This window comes from Portunus trituberculatus, chromosome 48 (genome assembly GCF_017591435.1).
Source record: "Portunus trituberculatus isolate SZX2019 chromosome 48, ASM1759143v1, whole genome shotgun sequence".
Classification (NCBI taxonomy): Eukaryota; Metazoa; Arthropoda; class Malacostraca; order Decapoda; family Portunidae; genus Portunus; species Portunus trituberculatus.
In genome coordinates this window covers 21,997,497-22,010,922 of record NC_059302.1, presented here as the reverse complement: position 1 = coordinate 22,010,922, position 13,426 = coordinate 21,997,497, and the positions used below count along the sequence as shown (strand labels likewise).

General features: G+C 41.3%; 1 protein-coding gene and 2 long non-coding RNA genes across 3 annotated transcripts; all 3 read left to right on the top strand.

Annotated features, from left to right (window-relative positions):
* The first annotated feature begins 3,992 nt into the window (after positions 1-3,992).
* LOC123498937 lies at positions 3,993-5,766 on the top strand. The gene is made up of 2 exons (XR_006672851.1): positions 3,993-4,149; positions 4,613-5,766. It is a non-coding gene; the product is annotated as an uncharacterized LOC123498937 (long non-coding RNA).
* A 979-nt stretch (positions 5,767-6,745) lies between these two features.
* On the top strand, positions 6,746-8,206 carry LOC123498569 (protein TsetseEP-like). Its single transcript, XM_045245788.1, has 2 exons — positions 6,746-6,825; positions 7,891-8,206. Exons 1-2 carry the CDS (start codon positions 6,817-6,819, stop codon positions 8,104-8,106), a joined length of 225 nt encoding a protein of 74 aa, XP_045101723.1. The 5' UTR covers positions 6,746-6,816; the 3' UTR covers positions 8,107-8,206.
* Positions 8,207-10,224: 2,018 nt separating this feature from the next.
* On the top strand, positions 10,225-13,426 carry LOC123498748. Its single transcript, XR_006672786.1, has 2 exons — positions 10,225-10,686; positions 12,992-13,426. It is a non-coding gene; the product is annotated as an uncharacterized LOC123498748 (long non-coding RNA).

Sequence of the window (13,426 nt, the reverse complement as noted above, 5' to 3'; positions counted from 1 at the left end):
ACCGAACAAGGAGGCAGTACGTAGCAGCATTCTTCCAACCCAGCAGCTACGTGTGTGTCCACGCCGTGTCTCTTCCTTCACAAGAAGTAATAATGAAAACAATAACAGCAGTGATGATGATGATGATGATGGTGATGGTGGTAGTGGTGGTGGTGGTAGTAGTGATGGTGAGGACAACAACAACAACAACAACAACATTTCGCATTCATCCTTGTCCCTGCCGCAACGGTGTGGGAGATGCTCCAACTGACAAAACAGATAGCTGGTATAATGGCTGTGCGTCACAAATGTGCACAGCTTTCGCCATTGCTTTCCACACAAATAAAAAATATAATAAGAGGATACATTGCTCTATTATTTTTTTCTATTGATAGTATTTAGGAAAGTCCCACTTCAAGAGAGATGCGAGCTAAGTTATTCCTACGTACATACTATCTGCGTTCTTTTCCTCCTTCAGGCTCTCTTCATGTATAAACCCACACAATTCAACATGCAGCACAAATCATGACGGAAATTTCTATCTTACGATTACACCATATAAGTATTTTGGTAACTTTTGTTTCCTTGGAACAAAGAATGATCTCGAGGCTTCTAGGAGTGACTGAGACGGATGACACAAAGAGATGTACAAGGCGTGGGTCGGCCCTCTGCTTTGTGTAACTTTTATGGGGCGACCATCTCCCCGAACAGAATTGCTGAATGACAATAGATTGCAATCCACCACAACAATCTGTATCCATATCCATGCTGTTATAGGGCGTCTGAACGAGATTCCCGAAAGCTTTCCTAGTCGCATGGTCCTATCCCGTACTTATTCCACAGTAAATGATATTGCGTATTGCCAGAAAGGGCTTAAATTTCTATTCAACTGTTCAGAGATTCCGATCCATTTGATGAATTTGAGGTTACAAGCTGAGCGCACGAACCATTAAGCCAGGACGCATAGAGATTATGGGTGCTGATCCCCAACGCAGTAAAATGTCCTTCAACGCATAACCTTGCCAGCCACATCCTTGAATACCTGAGGGATGACAGCCACAGCATGTTTAATGAATTACATACCTTTGCCTACCGCTGACAAAGTTCACGCTCGCGAAATTACTACATAGATATGCCTAAAGTATGATACATAAATTTTCATTAACTTTTTTCTTTCATATTTACTTACAGATGGAGTGAATAAAAATGATATTCCTTATATTTCTATTCCTTCCTTCATTATTGAGTCACTGTCAGGAGTGTGATGATGAGATGAGTGATAGCGATGGGAGTGATGAAATGGTGTACTGTGCCTGGTGCAAGTGATTCTCAGAGGTGATGAAAGATGATAATGGTGAAAGACTAGTGTCAGAACATGGTGTGAGATATGAAGCGATATAGTGGTGGTAGTGATAAAGATGATAATAAGGAAATGAGAATGAGAAATAGGTGTTTTCCTTAAGTAGCGCCTGTTTTCTTCTTCGTTTTCTTCTTTGATCCCTATTTGTCTAGCGTATACATTCACACTGTAGGAAAAATGATATACTGATATAAACTTTAGGACGGTTGATTATTGTACAATTCAAACATCCCCAAGCTAGCAGGCGTAAGAGTGGCTGGGTGAGTCTGTGCTGCACTCGGGTTGGATTATTGAATTGCTCTTGGTGGATTGCTGTTGGATTGTTGGGTCCTTTATCTGCGAGAAACCGCAGTCTTCCAATAACCTGGATAGGTGAGGCTCTCTCCAGTCTCCACACCGGGCGTAGGTAACCCTGTAAGTCCCTCTTCACTATGTAATACTATGGGGTCAGTTTATAAAGAAGCACTCTTTCCAGGAACAGGAGCGTCAGGCTCACAGGCAGTCACCTATCCAAGAAAAAATAAGTTCCAGTGCCACATAAGCTCGCTCTAGTAGAGCAAGACTCGGAACCTGTTGGTGGCAGGGATAGTTATGGCAGGTGCCCAGACGATCACTTACCCATCAATTAACGGTTAATTGATGGGTAAGTGATCGTCTGGCTCTCACTCCGGATCGGTTCTTGTCTGCTCAGCGAGGATAAGCAACGCTAGGTCCGGTTAATTATTAACCGGACCTAGCGTTGCTTATCCTCGCTGAGCAGACAAGAACCGATCCGGAGTGAGAGCAGTGCTAGGTGGCGCGTCTTTAGACCTGGTGGCGACTGTTGATAGGTTGGTATTCCACTGGGGGAACTGGAAAGGTCTTGCTTTTTGCGATAACTGGAGCAAGCGTTGCAAAATATTATGCTTGAAGTCTTCCTGCTGATTGGCAAAAGGGCCCAACTACCACCGACGTTTCGGCAATACAAGCTGAGCTCCTTCCCCCATAAAGAGCTTACCCATTCTAAGCCGTGAGGCAGCTGGAAGAGGAGTATCCGGGACCTTTACCTCAAGTATTCCTGTCAGAGCGCGAGCTCATGTTCAAACACAAGACTGAAGAGAATCTGCGTTCCTCCTGGCACGAGGCTTGTGAAGGAAACCTTTCGGCATCGTCCTGGATGAGATTGCTGGGGTGTAGTTCCGCAATGTACCTGTAGCCTATATTCAACAAAAGTACGCTAAAAAAATGTTAAATAATAACACACATATATGAAAGGCTGAGGCACACTAGACATAAGAACAGGTAAATAAATAGACATAAGTGATAAACCTGGCAGAGCAACCGCCATTCTGTCACATGTCACTCAGTGTATCCCTGCTTATCTCCTTCTCATATATATATATATATATATATATATATATATATATATATATATATATATATATATATATATATATATATATATATATATATATGTATATATATATGCATTGAAAAATGACGCACACTGACAGTAAGATGGATGGAGTTTGCTTACATGGCATTTCTATGAAACAAACAGCCACCTTGACCTGTCACTGTATCTGTCGCCCCACCACATTCGAATTTCACACACGGCCAAACAAAGCCTCAAAATGTTTGCGTGTATAGAACAGTTCCACTTACAATACTCTATGAGGTTAGAGGCTGAAGTACATACTGTCGCCTCTAGCCTCTCAGCACAGACAAACTAGAGAAACAAGCCGTAAAAACCGAAAAGAAAAAAAACTTTTTCCTTCCCTTCACTGTTCTTTGTTGCTCGAGGTTATTTCTTATGGATATTTTTTTCCTTTTATCTCTCTCTCTCTCTCTCTCTCTCTCTCTCTCTCTCTCTCTCTCTCTCTCTCTCTCTCTAATGTGGTGTGTGTATTTATTTCATATGCAATCTCATGTGTATGCAATCACAGTGACAACATACTGTCACTCTAGAGGAGAGACACGTCACTACCATACACTCTACGCTCACGCTTCCCCTTCGTCATACCTTTTCTTATCCCCCCCTCCTACCCCCACCTCTTTTTTATCTATCCGACCCATGCAGTATCGCCGGCACGTTTTTACTCATCGATTCGTGACAGTTATCCTTAGCTCAGAAGGACTCTCTCTCTCTCTCTCTCTCTCTCTCTCTCTCTCTCTCTCTCTCTCTCTCTCTCTCTCTCTCATGCCCTGCCGGCGCCCCTGTCTTACAGCACCTTTTTCAATCTGCCACCACCCTAGGGCTGTAATGACTGTAATCCAGAGAATCATTTTTTAACGCCCCTTTACTAACTCTGACTGTGCAAACCTTTGATTAATAACTTTACAACGATAACAGGAAAGGGGAGGGTTTGGCTCCTTCATGGTTAACTTTTTCTTTTTTTTTAGCGGCACGTATTGTTCTTTTTTTTCCTTTTTTATGATTTTCGCGATTAGAGACACATTACTCGAGGTGTGGCAGCAAGGTACACTGGTGAACAAGTGTAGATTCAGTAATGCCTTCAGACATCAACACCTGAAGTTAGATTGAATGCAATGTGGAAGTACTTTTTGTCTTTATTAATGTATCTCTCTCTCTCTCTCTCTCTCATAAGAAATAGATTGTCTCCAGGAAGTCAGCGGGTGACGGTTCGTTTCAATCCGTTGCCCAAGGGCGTAGCCTAATCCTCTCCGTGTGCCCCTCCCCTTCTACCTACCATACACACACACACACACATATATATACGACCAAACCAGCCTCGGGACACTACGAGTCTCTTCGAACTTCAGTGAACACTTACAGTTCATAGCTCAGCACTATTGTCAAAATGAAAGTGGTAAGGTGCCATTCCTTATTAACAAAGGCATAAAGACAATACATTGAAAGATTCCCATTGTAACAAGTTCTAGTTCTATTATTATTGTTATCATATTATTATTGTCATCATCATTCATTATTTATTTACTTATCAATCTATTATTTTCCTATGGCAATCAAAATAATCTTGAATACTCATACACTTGATTTTCGGTGTTTTACGGCTTTATTTTGTCGGTGATGCAATAATTGTGATTGGTAGCTTCTCGATATGGATTGCTTCCTCTGTGCTGAGAATGTTATAATGCATCACATCTCGACAAAGATAGGCTACCATCTATAAAATTCTATCACATTCTTGTCACATAATTTAATTTTCAATAGCCACCATGTAACACTATAATAGATCATTCACATAACAATAAGTAAGGGAATCTATTTTTCTAAGCTCATAAACTTGAAGCGATTTTTCTTTTCACCAGATATCTCTCTTCCTGGCTATGGCTGTAGCTCTTGCTGCCCTGATGGGATCTGCCGAGGGCCATCCAGACCCATGGCCATTGGCTGACCCCGACCCAGAGGCCTTGGCCAACCCCAACCCTTTATTTTTCTTGCGCAGGCGCAACCGCAACCGCCGCAAGCAGAACCGCCCTTACTCGTACCAAATCAGATACTGGTAGACACCTTATGTCCCTATCTGCTATCGTCTGGCCTCCGACATTAAGAAACTACCATTGATGTGAATAGTCTTGGCACGTTGTTGCGAGGGTCAAACTTTGTGACCATACCAAAAAATATATTGTATATACTTAAGATTATTTTTTCTCCTTTACTTAATAAATTGCAAACGAAAAAAGAGCAACAAAATCGTATATTATCACCTTGATAGAACATGAACTTTCCTTGGTGAAACTGCAAATTGTATCCAATCAAAGGATGAAATACTATTATTTGAAATAAATATGTATGTGTAGAGGCTTAGCTCTCAAGAAAAGAAAAAAAATTATTATGATGTGAAAAGCAAAGAAACGACGTGCCTTCCCTTCAAGGCTGCCGTGCCCAGTATGAACTATGTTGTGCACTGACTTCTGGTTCACATCTATGAAACCCAGTTCGAATAATCAACGATTATATGAACGAATCGGTAAGTGTAAACTCACTGTTTCGTCTCTTCTTGCCAATGTCGGAGGTTGAAGGCCGTCCTCACTCTGTACCCACCTAGGCTGCCTCAGGTTTCTTTGAATTGACCCTAGTATTGCAGAGCGAGGCAGTAAGGCATTGATATTCTCATCCGTAAGAGTTGAATCTCTTCGCACGGATCTGCTTCGGTGACAGCCTCCCTCTTCCTTCATCATATACATAATTTTGCAGTCACTACAACATATTTTTCTTATAAATATTTCGATAACAGTGTTGAGGAAGAAGGCGGGAGGAATAGATCGTTTGTTTTATTGCATTATTTTCCTAGCATATGTTCCATCTTTACAAGACTATAGCCAGACTAAGGCGCATTGTGGCCACAACAAAGGCCAAATCGTTTCGAGCAAAGCACTGTAGTAATGGTAGAATAGTCTGTGCATAGATTCAACCTGTGCCTCAATAAGAAAAAACTTATTAAATTATTCTATTGCATTCAGCGTTGTTTTTCTTTTTTTTTCATTTTATTTACTTCATTGTTTTTCTCGTCTCTGATTGGATGGATACCCTTTTTCTACTTTGTAAAATTCACCTGAAATAAGATCAACATTGATTGTTTTGTTTTGTTTTCTGACGCAAACTGTTAATAGGCTGTTATGAGAGTTCAACTATTTGTGATTCGAACTACCTCGCCCGTGCAAAGCCTGATAAGAGTGATTCCATTGCTATGCCGCTATTGGTTCAATTATACCACTTTTCCGGAGCTTCTGTATTTCCCTCGACTTTTTTTCTTATTTTCTTGTGCAGAACTAGCAAAGGAACGTAGGCTTCCTTTACTAGTTATGTTGGTATTACATCTTTGGAGACTTGATGACAGGCAAGTGTACTTCTTGACTAATATGATTAGAATAAAATAAATATTCTTTTACCAGAAGATATCGACGCCCATTACAACTTTCATTGCTGGTGTACCCAGCATTATGACCATCGTTCACTGCAAACTCGTCCAGAGCTGTTTGCCATCTTTAAGACAATCCGGCATATGCCATAAAACAAAAATTTTGAAATTGTATTGCAGATTGTACAGAGAAAATTTTGTAACAGTTTTTAATTATGCCGTATGCATCTTCTTTACGAGCCAAAATCTTGCATATATTATCGTTTATCGTTAAGGAAGGTGCGTCCATGCTACACCAAGTACCTGCCCGGCGCAAATAATGGTCTGTTTACCCAGGGGTTGCAAACTCATGCTGACATCCATTTCAACACAGCAGTTTCCATTATAAGCTGACATGGATACTTATGTTTTGCCCTGAAATAATGTACTTGGGTACTTCATGTTATTAAGATAATTATAGTTCTCTGAGGAGCGAACTGTATCAAAAACAAAAATCATACAAAACTAACAAACAGGTTGGTGGGAAGTCATGAAACGTTTTTCCAGACCGCAACTCGCTGGCTACCCAACCCTGATCCTATATATACACGGGGCGCCTTACTCACAGCCTGTTCTTGTCTCCTTACCCTCTGTCTCGTGAAGAGTGTTGAGATGAAGTTGGTAAGTTGCTCTCCCCTTCATTAAAAGCTCCGAGACACACACACACACACACACACACACGCCCGGTAGCTCAGTGGTTAGAGCGCTGGCTTCACAAGCCAGAGGACCGGGGTTCGATTCCCCGGCCGGGTGGAGATATTTGGGTGTGTCTCCTTTCACGTGTAGCCCCTGTTCACCTAGCAGTGAGTAGGTACGGGATGTAAATCGAGGAGTTGTGACCTTGTTGTCCCGGTGTGTGGTGTGTGCCTGGTCCGAAGATCGGAAATAATGAGCTCTGAGCTCGTTCCGTAGGGTAACGTCTGGCTGTCTCATCAGCGACTGTAGCAGATCAAACAGTGAAACACACACACACACCGCGTAGTGTAGTGGTTAGCACGCTCGACTCACAATCGAGAGAGCCGGGTTCGAATCCCGGAAAGCGGCGAGGCAAATGGGCAAGTCTCTTAATGTGTGGGCCCTGTTCATCTAGCAGTAAACAGGTACGGGATGTAACTCGAGGGGTTGTGGCCTCGCTTTCCCGGTGTGTGGAGTGTGTTATGTGGTCTCAGTCCTACCCGAAGATCGGTCTATGAGCTCTGAGCTCGCTCCGTAATGGGGAAACTGGCTGGGTGACACACACACATACACAAGCGCACACACACACACACACACACACACACATCGCGTAGTGTAGTGGTTAGCACGCTCGACTCACAATCGAGAGGGCCGGGTTCGAATCCCGGATAGCGGCGAGGCAAATGGGCAAGTCTCTTAATGTGTGGCCCCTGTTCATCTAGCAGTAAATAGGTACGGGATGTAACTCGAGAGGTTGTGGCCTCGCTTTCCCGATGTGTGTGTTGTGTGTGATGTGGTCTCAGTCCTACCCGAAGATCGGTCTATGAGCTCTGAGCTCGCTCCGTAATGGGGAAGACTGGCTGGGTGACCAGCAGGAGACCGAGGTGAAGGAAGGAGTTTATAATTAATTATAATATTTTCGTCAAATCTAATCTTTAGCAATCATCACGAATACACAAGTTACTCGTAACAAAATCGAAGTAAATTGAGTCTGTGATTATTTCTTTGCAGCATGTGGTGATTCTTGCTGTGCTGGTGATAATGGCTGCTGCTTTCTCAGTTCATGGCCTGCCTGAACCCAGAGCAGAACCTAATCCTGATCCCAATCCTATGCCCAGTCCAGTTGCTGACCCTGTAGCTGGTCCTGGTCCATACGCTGCTCCTGAAGCCAACCCTTGGAAAAGGAAGCATCACAGAGGAGGTCGCAGACGCTGCTGTCATGGCTAGATATTGACAAGTCTTTCACAAGCTGATACTATGCATTACCACAACAATGGCTACTGATATACAATTCTTTTAAGTAATAAAGATATCCTTCGCATTACGACCATGGGTTTACTTGGAACAAATACAATGAATATACGAAATTGTTTTATGAATGAGATGCTGCGTGGCGTGGCGTGGCGTGGAGTGGCGTGGAGTAGCATGTGATAAATCATGCCATAAATCATCAATACAGGGTTGAGTAGTGAATAAGGTGGTGAGCGTGGGATCAGACAGACGTCCATATGTAGGTTCGAATTCCACCACGTACCGTACGTAGTGACCACGGTTTGAGAAATACGCTTGGGTGGTGATATGGGCTCTAATATGGGTACCATTATAAATGAATTTGCCTGAGCCACTAATGGGTGGAAGGTGAACAGCGCTTCCAATACTCTTCAAGTATAACTACAGGCACTATAGGCCAGGATAAAAAAAAAAAAAAAAAAAAGACTGCTGATACTGCTAGAGAGACGAAAGAAAATATCAAATGAAGTGGAAAATGTTCTATACACATGAATTTTGAGGCTTCATGTAGAAGTGAGATGAAGTTAGAGGGTGACATGGTGACAGATACAATAGCTACGCCATTTTCTTTTCTTTTCAATATAGGAAGAACCACCAGCAACGTCAACAAAAATTGCAATAAAATAAAGACCCACTGTAGTAACAGGCGCATGCAGAGTCGAAAGTGTTAGTTAGCCAAACCAGAGGATAAGTGTCTTGAAACCTTATTGAAAGAGAAAAGTTCAAGTCATGGGAAGGTGAAAATACAGAAGTAGGCTGCGAGTTTTAGTTATTCAGTACATTCTTGTCTTTAATGAGCCAATAGTGAAAAACCTACTGCGTGTCTGTTGTATGACCCTGAAGGAGTCCCGAGCCCGTCATAGAAACAAAGACACCAATTAGAGAGAGAGAGAGAGAGAGAGAGAGAGCAGGAGAGGTAGCTTCCATGATCCATCCTTGGTGGCGGCGTGAGAGGTGATCGATGGAGTGACACAGTAACTCTGACCATGTGACCTTACTCGGTCACCCACAGAGGCGTGACAATGCTATTATATTATTTACAAGAAAAAAATGCAAGCATAATTACAAATAAACACATCGCATTAACTCTATAGCATCACAGTGTATAATGATAGACTACACCTTTTAATTTTGAAGTAGGAAATATTTGACATGAGGCGTGTCTTGATAACACATGTGTGGTAGAGCCGCAGGCCGGGAAATCCCTGGAAAGGCCACCACGAAAACACTTTGGTTAAAATGGACAGACCAAACCACAGACGTGGGAGGCATTAATATGAAAGCCCTGAGAGTTCATGTGCAGGAACCATTAAGTGTGTTTTAGGACACTTGTTCGGCAATACATGAAATACTGGGACATCGTCCATGGCTCACACATCTATAATAACATTAAAGAATTGGATGCTGAGGCAAACAAAGCAGTTGGTTTCTCATCAGCAGACAATTGTCTTCATCGGTACCATGTACTGAAATAAACAATTGTACGGCTGGCAGTTATGTCGACGCATTCTTAGTAACGCACCTGCTGATGCTCTGGGTACATTGTTGCGTTCTCTCTCTCTCTCTCTCTCTCTCTCTCTCTCTCTCTGACTTTGCAAAGCGGGTATTTGTCATTAGAGCTTGTAACATTCATCGTGACGCTGATTCTTCCAGGCTGAACTTTTTGTCCCTACTCTCGCCTACCCTGCCGTCACTTGTTTTCTCTCTCTCTCTCTCTCTCTCTCTCTCTCTCTCTCTCTCTCTCTCTCTCTCTCTCTCTCCAGATATGAGACGTAAAAAAAAAAAAAAAAATATATATATATATATATATATATATATATATATATATATATATATATATATATATATATATATATATATATATATATATATATATATATATATATATATATATATATATATATATATATATATATATATATATATATATATATATATATATATATATATATATATATATATATATATATATATATATATATATATATATATATATATATATATATATATATATATATATATATATATATATATATAGTGAAGAATATCATTTTGTTCATGTAATTACCTCGAGTATCAGATGATGACCTTGAATATCAGAAGTACGACTTTTTTTTCATATTGTTTCGTCCCTGTATCGGCAGATTCTCTTAGAAACGAACGACTACTGCATAACAAGTACAGTCACGTGACATGAAGGTGTCCATGTCCATGACGCAGCTCAAAGGAAAGCTGGCAAAGTTGACACAAAAGTAGTCTGACAAGTGTTAGCTGTAATTTCAAGACTTACTGTACACGTATAAGAATGCACAACAAAATATCGGAACAAAGTGTTTGGTATGAAAATGGATAGAAAATGATGGCAAGATGGCACAAATAGTGGTCTCTCGATACCTTCTCCATACCCGCCGCGGCCCACACAATCGCTTATAAACAAGGCGGTGCTTCCAGATAATACACACGTGTACTGTTCTAAGCACTGCTTTACACTGCGGGATTCAAGGAACCATGAAGCTGGTAGGTTGTGACGCTGTTTGATAAACACATTTTTTATTGTTATTTAACGCCTTATCTATATCCATTCTACATACCAATTCATTAATTATATCAATTTGCCTTATATAACAAACACACACACACACACACACACACACACACACACACACACACACACACACACATTACTGTACTATACGGCAAATTAATACAATTAAATTGTTGGCTTGTAGAATATGTACGGATAAAAGGTTAAATAACAATAGCAAAGTCTCTAATAACGATTATTTTATTTCTACAAATTACTTAAGTATGGGAGATTGCATTTTCATCAGATTTTGGAACTACCTTATTATCTTTCAATAACAAAGTAATTACTTGGCCATGTTAGGTTTGGTATTGTATGACTAAATCATACAATGCACGTGTAAACCTATAGTAAGTTTCAAGATGCCGTTTTAGGTAGGTTACCTAATATTAAAGGAATTGATACATAGGATCACTATTAAGCAGAGTTTTACCTTATGATTCTTAGCTTTAGTTCGCTTCACACTCATGGAAACTTTACTCGGGTTTTGATGTTACTTATCCGTCGGCAGTGTGGGCAAGATGTGAGTGAGTTAGGATTCACTGTGTGTACTTAGATCACGTGACAATGAATGTTTGATACTTGTTATACTATAGTAACAGGGAATGATCTATTGTGTCGTGAAGTTAATAGCTGCATGCTGTGATGCGAACGGGCGAAACATTATCCCCACATTATAGTATGCTCGTGTTGGCAATAGATGGCGGGTCTCATTAGGCCTGGAGCATACAAGCGACTCTGTCACATCGTGGCGGGGTTTCAAGCGACTGTGTCTTGACTGAGCCACGCCACAAAGTCGCTTGTGTGTCTGGGCACACGCTACTGTGGCACGTCCGTGCCCGTCGAGGCCTCAGGTCCTAGAGAATGCATCTCTCTGTAGCCGGACCCGAAGATGTCACACATGTCTTCCCATGCCTTAACTTTGGCAATGCTATCGGTATATTCATTGCAGCGTACGTCCCATATTGCTGGCCGATCTTCAGTTTCAATAATGAATCGATCTATATGGAGTGTAGACATGGTATTGGTATATATGATATATAAAGAAAAAATACTAACTCCTCAACGTTTAGTATGTGACTGCCCGTAGCCGTCATGTGTCCGTCGCTCAACCACAGTCGCTGGTGTGCGTTGGTCCTCACCCGCTGTGGCGGGGATGAGCGACAGCTCGCCACAGTCGCTTACCACAGACGCTCGGGACAGCTTTTAAGATGGAGAGCCATATCCCCGCCACGACGTGTGGCCAGAGTCGCTGGTGTGCTCCAGCCCTTAGAACCTTCACATTTCCGAGCGGCCACTTCAGGAGCGACCAGTCGAGCATGTCCCTTTAAATTAAAGCAACGTAAAAAGGAAGCTTACTTTCAGTGTTGCTAAATATAACATTATAGCATCGAGGAACGAGATTCGTTGAATGAAGTTTATGAAATAGGTATGAAAACAGACAATCATGACGGACGCTGTAGGGTTTGTGTTATCTAACACACTTAAATGATGTTAATAAATAGATTAATAAATAAATAAGTAAATATGTTAAAATATCACCAGTTCCTTATCTTACTTCAATTATGTATTTTTTCCACATGTCAGAGCCTCTTTTACATAAGTAAATGATTTATTAAGATAGTAAATAAAAGTTAAGAATAATGAGCTTGTCACCTTACAAATAAGAGGTGTCCTTTGTGCAAACTATGGAGAAACTAAGTTATGACCCGCAAGACAGCACTCATATTACCTCATGCAGAAAGATCTTAGAATTGTCCAGAATATTGAATATCTATCGTTTCATGAATTGTTTTCCCCTAATGTGTGTGTGTGTGTGTGTGTGTGTGTGTGTGTGTGTGTGTGTGTGTGTGTGTGTGTGTGTGTGTGTGTGTGTGTGTGTGTGTGTGTGTGTGTGTGTGTGTGTGTGTGTGCGTGTGTGTGTGTGTGTAATAATTATAATAATAATAATAATAATAATAACAATAACAATACACGGTTTATTATAATTGCAGTATATACATATTGAAAATATACATGGGGGATGGGGAAGGAGGTTTAAGAATAGTACACTAGCCTAAAGGTTTATGGTTCGCACTATGGTGGAGATCGCACTGTGCTGGTATCAATCCATGCATAGTGCCCTCAAGGCATGACCTTGTTGCGGTGTCTCTGGCACGGACCGGGCGAGGTGTGTGTGTGTGTGTGTGTGTGTGTGTGTGTGTGTGACGTGGATATAATTCTTTGTTTACTTTGCAGCTTCTGGTCATGAGTTTGGTGCTGATTGTGGTGGCACTGGTGGGGGTCACCTCGGCGTTCCCGAACCCTCTACCTGAAGCTTTTCCTGACCCTGAAGCTGAAGCTGACCCTGATCCATTCTTTTTCAAGAGATTTTATCGCCCGTATTATCGTCCTCGCTACTACTTTTACTAGTGATGACTCAATAGCACTTTATTTAAAAAAGAAATAATGAAGAACCAGTCTTAACTCCACATACACACACACACACATACAAACAAACACACGCACACACACACACACACACACACACACACACACACACACACACACACACACACACACACACACACATATCCATGGGCATTTATATGAGAAGTGTAATGTTTCTTTGTAAGATTTCAACGCTACATGCGAATATATATAAGAAAAAAAATACAATTTCTGAAATGGTAA